The following is a 13,420-nucleotide window of genomic DNA, read 5'->3' on the forward strand; positions in this document are numbered from 1 at the left end:
AACTTTTCTAAGCTTTTATATTATGATTTAGTATTGTTTTATTACTATTCATGTCTTGAAATTCTGTGTGAATACTGTTAATGAAAAACATATGTGCTTGTTATATATCTATCTATATTGAATTTCTGTGTTAATATTATATGTTGTTGTTTTGAATCTGTAAATAAGAAATTTGTTTAAAACTAGTTGAGGAACACTTTGGCTAAGGAAAGACTTGCTACTTAAGTTGTCCATTGTGACGCACCTCTCTTTCCTGGAAGTCTACTCGACAAGTTTTTAACTTAAATCTTATTGAATAGATTATGTACTGTTAAATTATTGTGCAATATATCTTGTTGGAATGAAAATTTCTGATGAATTCATGTTATTGTGGTGGATATGGAATTATGAATTTGAGCATGGTATGAGTTGATGAATATGAATATGACATGAGTCTCGTGGAGAGATTCTGTAATGATATGGTATTAGTGTATATGTTGATGTTGAGGGTCCTGTTGTTGGAGGTTATCCTGATACTCTAATAATCATCCAGTCTCAAGTAGAGAAGGATGAATTATGTTGTGAGAGGGACAGGAGGTCCTAGTCTATGTGCCGGTTTTGGACATAATGTTGAGGACTAACCTTGTGGATGGTATGGAGTATTTTGGAAGTGTATTTGTAAGAAGAAGTAGAAGTCATCATAAGTGCATAACCTCCCGTGGCCGCTCATCAACGTATCATCCGAATGAGTGTCTATTGGGTATTGTGGAATGAGTGTCTATTGGGTATTGTGGAATGAGTGTCTATTGAGTATTGTGGGATGATTGTCTATTGGGTATTGTGGGATGAGTGTCTATTAGGGATTGTGGTATGATGGGATGAGTATCTATAGTGCAATTGTTGTATGATGATATGAGGGTGTCTAACATAATTATTATATGATATTTGTTGAGTGTATCAAAGTAATTATGCATGTTTTATAAATTATTTGTTGCATGTTAGCTCACCCTACTTGTTTGTGTTTGTGTTTGTGCAATGATAGTATAATTCGTTATACTGGAGCAGATGAAGGAATGTCGTCTGATTCAGTACCAATGAAGAAAGAGATAGAAGAATAAATTAGAAGAATTCGAGTTATATTTATGAGTTTGTAGTTGAAATATGAGTTTAAAACATATATACATATCAACTATGAATTATCAAGTGTGAGATTATGGAATGTTACCTTAAATGTAATGCTACAATATATCAATTATGAATTATCAAGTGTGAGATTATGAGATGTTACAACGGCTCGACCTTCGGCTAATGCCAAAACAACTCGACCTTTGGATTATGCCAAATCATATTGACCTTATATTTATGCCAAATTGGTTCAACCTTTGATTTATGCGAAAATGGCTTGACTTTTGACATGTGCTGAGTTAGCTTGACCTATAGTTCAATCGACTCAACTCAACATTGTGCACAAGCCAATTCGGCTTGACCTTCAACTCAAGCCAATTAATCTCGAACTTCAAAGCCAAATTGATTTAACTTTTAGCTTAAATCAACTCGATTGACCCTTTAGCTTGAGTCAACTTAACTAAGCATTCAACCTAGATTGACTCGATTGAGCCTTCTGTTTAATTTGACTCCACTCGATCTTCATAAATAATGTAAAAGAATAAAATTTTAAATTTCTTATATTTTTAAAGGTATTTAAAATTCTTCCATTTTATTTATTTGAAATATTTTTCAATATTTCTTGAATTTAATTGTTTTATAGCTAATTTATCCAAACAAGTCGTGTCAAAAATTTTAAATTATTCTAAGTGAATTACCTTATCCAAATGACAAATAAATTTATATTCACAATGTCTCAATTCATTTTGGTATTTATATTAGATACATAAATTAAGGATTTGAATATAAATATAAATAATACTTAACATTTTAAATATAAAAAAGAAGTATGTATACATCCACTTGGTCTCATCTTAAATTACAAAAATTTGATACTATAGTTTTAAAATTAGGCAAATATAATTTTTTTTTCTTATTTGACATTGAAAAGAATAAAATGTATAGCTTTTTATGTAGAACTTTTTGCAATATCGTATTTCTTTTATTATAATTTTAAATTTTCGTAAAACAAATTTTAGATTTAGGTACAGGCATATGTTCTGTTAAATGCGAATCAAGCACAAATTTTATGTTTCTCAAGATTAACAACGAAGACTAAAACAAACATAGATATGTTATCATTCCTCTCCAACCATACAAAACTTGTTTATCAAGTAATAATTAATGCTACTTATATAATTTCTTTTAGACCCTTTCTCTCCTCAATGAGAAACTTTTAAGTTTTCATACATTTTACATTTAAAATTTAGTTTTCCCACTGTATTCATCATTAATCATTTTTATCTTTTATCACAAAATTTATAACCTATACCAAATTACTTTAATAATTTCTTAAAAGAAATTTATGTTTCTAATGTGTTATTTTAAGAACTCCTTTTAATTTTTTTCATCACTTAAAAACTAATTATCATCATACACAATTATTAAAATAATAATTATAATAATTTATATTCAACAGTTAATTACGCTACCCAAATCAATATTTATTTAATTTAACCAATTTATTTTATTATTCACAAATAAAAAATTAAAAGTATATTAAACATTTTCTATTATATATTTTAATTTTTAAATTTCTTCTTCCCATCCTTTGTTAATTTATTTTGCAAAAAATAAAAGTAAATTAAACTAGAATACAGTCTCTGAGGAAATTAATTCCCAATTGCGGTTAAGTATATTTTTTCATGATCTTATTTTAAGTTCAAAACAATTTATAACTATTTTTTTCCCTCAACCTCGTATAACTATTGAAAGAAAAAACATTTCCCCAGAAAATTTAAGCAAATCGAAACACGCTTGAACCAAAAAACATTCATATTCACCTAAAAAGAAGAAAACTAACATCCATGCAGTGGAAAATGTTTGCAATGACTGTGCTAAAGACTATAATATGATCTAGAAATGGAAAATGCCATTCACAAATGTTGACAATCCATCCATCAAATTTAAAACTCAATAGAAAAATACTTACACTGAACTAATGTATATGCAGAATTTTAGAGCTTCACAATACCTTAACTGATGCTGCTACTTGTATTTTTCCATTATCTTTCTAGCTTCTTCCACTGGATCATCCATAGGAGTGGAGGTAGTTTCTTGGTTCCTTCTAGGTCCTTGATCTTTATTGAATGCTAGGTATGCAAAGTATGAAAGTCCTATAGTGGCCTACAAAAAAGTAATTCAAATCTAAAGCTTAGAACCATCACCAAAATTTAGGATACATTCAGAGTTTTTAATTTTGTGAAAACACATTCAGCTTAAGAGACAATTTCAAGGGGAACAATCATCCCTTTTTCTTTGTAATGTTCGCTTCAAATACCTTGGTATGGCTTGTATTTAATTGTCAAAACTGCTATCCATAAACAAAATAACATATAGACTTTTGATACCATCAGAAGAGAACCATGTACTCAACCAAAATGGTGAAAATGGTGAATGATGGTGTACTGATGACAACATTTTTTTTTCTGGAAGACAAGACAAGAAAAATAAAACCTCAATTTGCCACTTGTATGGCATGGCTGAATAATGCAAGCTGCACAAATTGATAGATATCATTTTATCCGGAAACATATATAGCTGTACAAAATTGCACATGCAACTATACGAGTTCGGCTGCTTACTATTTAAACATTTTTTTTTCAATAGTTATTTATAGCTAGCTACCTATGTAATGGATGAGAATTGTTGAAAGTATAGTGACAAAATAGGTCATTAATTGTTGACTCCTATGCCGTAACTTGAGGGAGATTATTGAAGGTATGACTTAAAAAGATAACACATTGAAGATTGATTATCACTTTGACAAAAGGAAAGTGATGTCTGGGAAATATTTTCTAGCTTTGTCATTTTTTAATTTTTTCAGTTGGCTTCATGATCACTAACTCTCTCAATTTTTTATTTTATTTTTGTGTTGATGGCATTTGTAGCAAGCTTATTATACATATGCTATAGTTTGAGGGAGATTGTAAGAGAGATAATTTAATTAGGTTAGACTATGATCTGATTACATTTCATAGGAAGATATGATATTATTTAATAGGGAAATCTCAGAGTAGTATCATCCTCTCTTACAGTTTTGCCAGTGATCCTTTCATCATAATTGATAACCTCACCCAAAATTCTTAGACTATAAAACATGATTTTGGTAATGCTGAACCATGGAATTGATATTGTGAAGTGTCAGTGTGTTTGTTTATGAATATTTAAGCAGCAGTAGTAAGCAAAAAATGACTTCACCAACATGCATGAGCATGAAAACTGATTTCATGCTAAGAATCTTTATTATAAAATAAAATAATAATCTTCAATTTTAATTCAATAAGGAAAACAAGATGACTTACCAATATAAAGAAAGCCGTAGAGAGGAATGCCTTGAGTACAAAAAGTGTAACACTTAGAGCCACAATTGTTACTGAAATCCTAGCTATTGGCCTTGGAACAGAATTCTAGCATCAGAGTAGAGAAGAAAATAAGAGAAACATAAAAATCAGTATTTTTAACAAATTTGAGAGAATGGCTTGAATATATATAACAGTAATGTAATGTTTGAAGGAAAATTCTGACTTACAGGAACCAGATTAGTCCCTGCCTCAATTCCATCCCTTCCAACTTTCCATGCATTCTGCAGAACTATTGCATAATCACAGTAACAAATGAAACAAAAGAGAAATGATCAGACATCTTAGAAGAAAGTAGGCAAAATAAATTGACCAGAATTGAAACAAAACAGCCCAGCCAAAGGTCAATATTAGCCATTCAAAAGGGAAAAATAACAAGATACTCTAGACATGGAACAATTCATAACAAAATGCTGTTTTCCTTTCAATAAAGATGACACATTAGTTGTTCATCAACTTAAGACCATTTGCCAGCATCATGTTGAGACCTCATGAAATTACAAAAGGGCAATCAATTACCAGGTTTAATCAATAACAGTTGCTATCATAGAAGGATCATGTCATCCACTTAGTCACATATGTAGGAAAACTATGTGAAAAATCTCAGTAATAAGTTTTGAATTTTGAGCTACACCATTTTAGGGAAATTTGGCATGTCATATGGAGGCAATGCATCCTTTCAAGAAACCACAATGCTGTTATAAGGTAACCAGCTTTCTATATCCCAAAATCATCAATATATTTAGATTTGATAGTTTGGTGTCATTTAAGCCCAATAACACTTTGTCATTGTTATGCATATGCTTGACATTGGAAGATAGAGTATAACATAATAGATGAAATTTAAACCAAAACACCTATTTGTTGTTAAAATAGCTGCAACGAACAAAATAATCTGAAGATTATATTGATAGATGTTACTCAAATTTTAACCAGAAATTGGCGAAGGGGAAAAATCATATGCATTAGCAAACTCATTTAGTATGCCATTTGACTAAACAATTATCTCATTTTCAATATTTCTAACTTCAATAATAACACATTCTTCACTGACATGACATCCAACAATCATCTCTCTATCCACGAAACTTTCTGCTAACAACAAAACCCCTAAACCTAACTTAAAAATCACCACCCTTCACCTTTTCTAAACATATCCAAAATAATTCAATAAAAAACAATGGAGCCAACCTTTAAGAAAATTTGATTGTGCTGCGAAAACTACAAAAGTGGGACGAGGCTTCTGAGTTCTTGAACTCTTGAGATGAGTGTTTGAGTGGAAAGGTTGCTTCTTTAACCTCAAAAGGGGATTGCGTAACTGAAACTGATGATGGGTAGGAACCAAGGTTTGGTTTTGGCGGCAATTCGGAAAACCAGAAGTCACAGAACAAAAATTGCGAACAACACAGGAAGCAGACATTTTATTCACTCTCAAATATATTAACTGTGAAAAAATGAATTACTTAAATTGGTTTCAATAAAAAAAAGTTGTGGTTTGTTTCAGGTACACATTGTGGAAGAAGGAGTCAGTGCAAATTGAAATGAGATTTTGCAACGAAGTAGAAGAAAGAATACGGTAGCATTGTAGTCCTTTGTTCTCAGCCTCACAAAGTTGGGCCCATAAGGTAGTCTTGAAGCCCAAACATTTGCCTGCTTTTCATGAGTGAATGAAAACTGAAAGGTTGTTTTGCTATGCATTTCCAAGGTTTCATATGTATCTAAATTTTTTTGAAATTTTAAAATATGATTAATTTTTAATAAAATCAGAATAATTTTTTGACCAAGATTTTTTGACCCAGATTTTCAATTTCCATTAAAAATATTGTTTTTATAATTTTAAGATATATAATTATTTTTTAATGAAATATTAAGATTTTATAAATATATAAATATTTGAATTAATTAAATTAATTATAAATTAAATATTTTTTTGTAAATATTTAATATTTATCTTTAATTATTTTAATAAATTAATAATACTTAACACGACCTAAAAAATATTTTAAAATTTTCATATTGTTTTTAAATAAACTTATCAATTTAAAATAAATTTATTTTTTCATAAATTAAATTAGTTCATACAAATTACCTAATTAAACATTTAAAAATAATATAATAAATATTTTAAAATAGTATAATCAATATTTGCAAATAATATAATTAAAAAAATTATCAAAAACATTGTATCATATGTGGAAATTTAAAAGAAGAAACATTAGATCTCGAATCCGATTAAGGGAGAATCGAATTTCAAGATCTGATGTTTCTTCTTTAAGATATCCATATCCGAAATAGTGTTTTTGATAATATATGTCTTTTATTTATGAACATTAAACATACATTTTATTAGTTTCATTTGTCATTTATTTTTTTAATTTTCCAGGATAAATCAAAATAATAAACAACACAAATGTTAACTTTAATATATGATAATAAAGTCATAAATGAATGATAATAATAATAATAATCAATAATACAATTATTATAATATTGTTCATCAAACTTGATTAATTAGATGACAAATATGAAATTTGAAGATGTAGGGTGAAACCCTTAAAAGTGTAAAGTAAAACATCTAAAATCTAAAACATCTAATATATATATATATATATATATATATATATATATATATATATATATACTCCCATTTAAAAATCATAAATATATATCAAAGCAATTATCTTATACTCACATTCCTTTAATTTTTTAATACACGTTTATATATGCTAAGTCTTTAAGAAAATAATAATCACATCTTATATGTAGCTTTTAAAAGGTATTTACCTTTTTATATTTTAAATAAAATAAAATTTATTTTTCTTATGTTTTAATAAAATAATTTTCATCTTCATTATTTCATTTTAAAATAACATATTAATAAAAAGTTAAATAGAAGTTAATAAAATATAAATATTACACATCTTTATAAAAATTGAAGTATTTTATAAAAGTTAGATATTTTATATTATTATATATTTATAATTAGTTGTTTTTGTTTTGGACTTAATCTATATTTTCTTTTAATAAACAAAGTATTCAATGTGTATTTTCTATACAAGGGAGATTAATCTATACATAATTTTTCACTACATTCAATATGGTATTTAGAGTCTAAGGTTCTTTTGAAAACTTTTTGTCGTCCCTCTCCATTCTACACAGTTAGAGTTGTTGTTACTGTCACTGTCGTCAAAGCTGTAGTTTTGATTGACGACCACACGGTTCATTGTAAGTCACCATAACCAGAATCCATACACGCTCCCATGTGCTGGTTAAAGTTTTCAATCATCATCTTTTCCAACCATGCGTGCGTCCTCTTCTCTGACTCTAATCATCGTTGTTGGACCTCTTTGGATCTAGCTTTGTTGCCTTGTTTGGATAACATTGGACTTTTAGAGTTTCGCTCGCTCTCGTATTCATATATAGCTTCTTTCGTTGTTGTCTCTTTGTCTGACCCGTCCATATATACTAATTATGTCAATATGCATTTGTCTATTGGTAAGTTTGATGATTCTAATTATGTGACTTGGGTATTAAACATTAAACTTTGGCTTAAGAGTCAGGTGGATGTTGATCATATTACTAAAAAAGTTACTAGTATTGCTTCAATTGAGGTTTCCTGTTGGAAGAAAATTGACACTTAGTTATGTATCATTCTCAAGGATACTCTCCACTCTTTTCTAAAACAAACATACTCTAAAGTTTGGGAAGAATCCAAATTATTATACACCAATGATACTCAACGTTTTTATGATGTTTGTAATGATCTTTTCAATGTTGTTGCTTCTCGACATCAGGACTGTATGATTGATTATATGGGTAAGATTCATGATTTTTTAATGAATTTAATGAGTTATTGCCTTTTGTCGTTACTCTTGCCCAAGAAATAGAGTATGGTTAAAGTTTTTCATGGGACATTAACAGAATTACTGATAAATATTTCCATGTTCGTGATCAGATTTTTGGTTCACTTATTGTACCCAATTTGGCTTCTACTTTCCACTCTTTTATGCGTACCAAGTACACCCATCAATGATACACTTACTTCTATGGATTATTCATCTATAATAGCATCTCAATGTGATGATTGTAATCGTTCTCAAAAGCCTAGAAAAGGATGTCACAAGTGTGTCCATTGTGGCAAGTTAGGTCATAAGATTAACAGGTGTTATGCACCACATGAACTTCCTCCTCAAAACTGTTGTTATTGTTCAAATTGATCCTTCTTCACAATCACCTCCTATGAATCCTCCTTCATCTTATATCACCGATAAATCTATTATTATTAGTAACTTTCTCAAATGGTATGATGATCAACAACCTTTTAATTCCAATGCCTCTATAACACGCACATGTACATCAATTGTTGGTTTGACGCAATCTTCTTCTCTTGGTCCTTGGATTCTCGACTTAGGAGCCACATATCACATTATTGGTAACAAATCTTTGTTTTCCTTTTTATGCTTTCTTGATAATTTACCTTCTGTAACAATGATTGATGAATCTAGGGTTTTAGCTCGTGGTATTGAGACTATTAACCTTTTTCCTTTTTTATCCATTGATAGTGTTCTTTATGTCCTTATGCCTCCTTTTAACTAATTATCCATTAGTCGTTTAACATGTACTCTTGATTGTGTTATTTCTTTTACCAAATATTTTGTTTGTTTACAAGGTTTGAGTTTAAAATAGGTGATTGGCACTATATGTGAGTCTCATAGTCTTTATGATCTCCGTTCTTCTACACATGTTGGCACAATTATGGAATCTCCCCTTCTTCATCCTCGATTAGGTCATTACAATCTTGCTATCTTGCAACAACTTGTTCCTAACTTATCCAAGTTAGCCAGTTTGGAGAGTCATGTCAATTAAGCATAGTCATATTTGCCTTGGTTCACTCTAACATTTGGGGACCTAGTCGTGTTAAGTCAAATTTAAGTTTTCAATATTATGTTACTTTTATTATGATTATTCCAGGTGTACTTGGTTGTTTTTAATTAAAAATTGTTTTAAATTATTTATATATTTCAATATTTTTTTTAATGAAATTAAAACTCAATTTGATGTCTCTGTTAAACTTTGCAAAGTGATAGTGGTCGTAAATATCTTTTCCATTTTTTAAAACAATTATGGCTTCTCACGACATTCACCATCAAACTTCATGTGCTTATACACTTCAACAAATGGGGTAGTTGAATGCAAAAATAGACATCTTATTGAAACAACTCACACTTTTTTAATTCATAGTGAGGTTCCTCAATAATTTTGGGGTGATTTTATTTTTACTGCATGTTATCTCATCAATCACATGCTCTCTTTGGTTTTAAATGATAAAATACCTCATTTTATTTCCTCATGACGCTCTTCATCCCTTGCCTAAAAGTTTTTGGGTCCACATGTCTTGCTCATAATTTTAGTCATGGTCTTGATAAGTTATGTCATCGATCTCACAAATGTGTGTTTTTAGGATTTACTAGATCACAAAAAGGATACAAGTGTTTTTCTCCTTCTCTTAAGTGTTATTTTGTTTCTGCAACTATCATTTTCAATGAGTCTTCTCCTCCTCCTTCTTCTGATATGTTTCTGTCTAATATAGTCAATATTCCTAGTATAATTCATATTCTTGTTATTTGGGCTCCTTAAGTTGTACCTAGTCCACTATGAGATTCTTTTCCTCCACCACTTCAAGTTTATAGTCACAAACATCGTCTTCAACAACCATCAAGTGACTCAATTCAAGTGCCAATTATTGTGTCTCATCTAGCCCAAATAACTAAGTTTGGCCTCCCAATGGCCCTTTGTAAAGGCATATGTTCTCCACATTATATTTCTTTAAGTTATCATAGATTATCTTCACATTTGTATATCTGCCTTTCATCTATTTCTTTTATGAACATTCCAAAATATGTTAGTGATGCCTTAGCCTATCCTAGTTGGTGTCACGACATGCTTGATGAACTAAGTGTTCTAAAAAATAGTGAAACTTCTGAGCTTGTCCCACTACTATTTGATAAATCTGCTGCTAGTTTCATGTGGGTTTTTTCTAACAAAGTTGGTCTTAATGGTACTATCGATGACCTCAAAGCTCATCTTGTGGCCAAAGGTTACACACAAATTTTTGGGTTGGATTATGGTAATACTTTTCTCCAATGACATCTCCTAAATATGGGAAAAACATATTTATCACCATTTTTATACCAAAGATCTTGGAAAAATCAAATATTTTTTTGGTATTTAGGTGAAAAAATCCAATGATGGTATTGTTATATCTCAAAGGAAGTATGCATTGGATATTTTGGAGGAAACTTGGCTGATGAATTCAAAATTTGTTAACACACTTACGAATCCTAATAGAAAAAATCTATAGAATCAAGAGGGTCATATGTTAAATCCTGAGCAATATAGAAGATTAGTTGGGAAATTGAATTATCTTACAATTACTCATTTTAACATTTCCTTTACAGTCAGTGTGGTAAGGTAAGCGAATTTTGTAATTTCCCATGTGAAGATCATTGGAATGCAGACATTTGTATATTAAAGTACATTAAATGATCTCTTGGTGTTATATAGTTCCAATAACCATACACAAGTTATTTGTTATTCAGTTGCTGATTGGGTAGGATCTCCTTTTGGTATAAGATCTACTTTCGAATATGGTGTCTCCATTGGTGGTAACTTGATTTCTTGAAAAGACAAGAAACAAGATATTGTGGCAAGATCTAGTGCAAAAGTAGAATATATAGCTATGACCTCAACCACTTGTGAGCTTGTTTGACTTAAGCAATTGCTTAAAGAGTTACAATTTGGATATGCCACTCAAATGACACTTATATGTGACAATCATATTGCTATTAATATTAGTTCTAATATTGTATTTCATTAGAGGATAGAACACGTTGAGATTGATTGTCATTTTATTCGAGAAAAAAATGCATCTAGTGATATTAAGAGTGAGTTCATTAACTCAAGTGATCAACTAATAGATATTTATACTAAGTTTGTAGGAGATCAACAACTGATTATATTTGTAACAAGTTTAGTAGATACAATTTATATGGACTAGCTTGAGGGAGTGTTAAATATCTTATATTTATTACTTATCTTTTGTTACTTTATTATTATTATTTAGTTTGTATTTTGGAGTTAACTCATATTTCTTTTATTATAAATAAAGTACCTTATATGTATTTTTTATACAAGGAAGATTAATATTATACATAATTTTTTATTATATTTAATAAAAATATAAAAAATTATATTTTTGGAAAATGTTATTTTATAATATAATAAAAATAGTTGTAAAATATATGATTAGGTTTTTCAATACATTATTATATTTAAAGATGATTTTCATACAAATATAAATATGTTTTCAAAAACATACAAGCATAAATATAAATCAATAATAAAATAAAAAGTATGAATGTCATATAATTAATTAAATAAGGGGTGAGGACATTTATTTTAGAACTGAAAACAGATAAAAATATAATTTTAGAACGGGTAGATATAATATTTCTATAGTTAAATTATTTAATTTTTATTTATGAAATTCTTAATTTTAAATTAATTTATCTATCTTGGTAGATATAATTTTCAAAACTTGAGAATTGAAAATAGAGATGTTGATGGTGTTATTGACTATATATTGTTTGAAATCCCGTGTCGATTAGAGATAGGGCTAAATTATTATAATATATAAGTGAAATGCAAACCTGACCTTACAAGCCAATTTTGTGAGGTTGAGTTAGGCTTAAATTCACTTCTTAACATGATATCAGAGTCATCATGGTTGGAGTCTTTCCTAGTGAGATCTATGTGGGCATTCTGTTACACCTGTTGTCAGTCCATTATCGGACTACCCATTAATTCTACTCTTATCTTACAAGTCGATTTTGTGGGGTTATGTTAGGCTTAAAGTCTACTTCTTAACATATATAAAGCCAATAATTATTCACGTATATGAAGAATTGAAATGAAAAAGTAGTTTCATTTTTTAAAATCTAAAATAAAATATTATATAAATTATGTTGCAAAGTACATTAATTGTCTTGTATAATAGGTTACTAAGTGACAATTGAATCCTAAAGTCTGGGCTACTATATTATTAAGTAAAATATTTAAACTATTTGCTATGACTTTTATTTTAGTGGGATCGTATTCGATTCAGTAATTGATATGTTCCTTATTAAATTAGATGTACTTTTAGAGGAAAAAAAAATTCTCGACCATGTAAAACATGAGTTTATTTAAAGATAAATTTTAAATGGATAAAAAAAACAGAATGTTTATAAATAGAGGATGAAAGCTTATTTTTCATTTAATCGGTTATTTTATTTTTCTAAAACTCTTTTCTCTAAACTCTTTGTAAGTTAAAGAAGAATTTGACTATTATTGTTTTGTTGGTTACATTTAAGGAGACCATTAGATAAGGAGTAAAATAGACCGACCAAAGTTAAGTTTTGTTAAATGGTTCAATCCATACTAATGAATTTACTCTATTTCTTCTCCTCTTTGAATGCTTGGTAAATGAGAGATTATTTTGGTTTAGGAATTGATTGTTGGGGCTTTATTGAATTTTGGAAAGTATCAAGAAAAGTTTAAGCTTGTAGGCCATTACATTCAAATGGGAGAAGTTAATGATTATATAGATTAAAATATGAGATGGTGAGAAGCTAAAAAAATTTACATGTGTACATCAAGCTTGGTAACATATGCTTATACTAACTTGACACATGAAATCAAAATCAATGTTCAGATGACATTTTTTATGTGACAATTGCTTTGTATATTAGAAATGTGACTAAAATTTAATATCTTATAACACAATAATTCAATTGACATTATTTATCAAGAATATCGTTAAGGAACACTTTAAAATCTTGTTGACAATACAACCATGTAATTTATGATGTACAATG

At 28.9% G+C, this 13,420-nt stretch overlaps 1 protein-coding gene across 1 annotated transcript; it reads right to left on the bottom strand.

Moving 5' to 3' along the window:
* Positions 1-2,901: 2,901 nt before the first annotated feature.
* Positions 2,902-6,074, bottom strand: LOC108320057 (uncharacterized). Its single transcript, XM_017551394.2, has 4 exons — positions 5,697-6,074; positions 4,676-4,737; positions 4,449-4,553; positions 2,902-3,270 (listed from the first exon to the last, which is right to left on the bottom strand). The coding sequence occupies exons 1-4, from the start codon at positions 5,923-5,925 to the stop codon at positions 3,133-3,135; spliced, it is 534 nt and encodes a 177-aa protein (XP_017406883.1). The 5' UTR covers positions 5,926-6,074; the 3' UTR covers positions 2,902-3,132.
* Between the last annotated feature and the right edge of the window lie 7,346 nt (positions 6,075-13,420).

The sequence above is a fragment of the Vigna angularis genome, chromosome 2, assembly GCF_016808095.1.
Source record: "Vigna angularis cultivar LongXiaoDou No.4 chromosome 2, ASM1680809v1, whole genome shotgun sequence".
Taxonomy (NCBI): domain Eukaryota; kingdom Viridiplantae; phylum Streptophyta; class Magnoliopsida; order Fabales; family Fabaceae; genus Vigna; species Vigna angularis.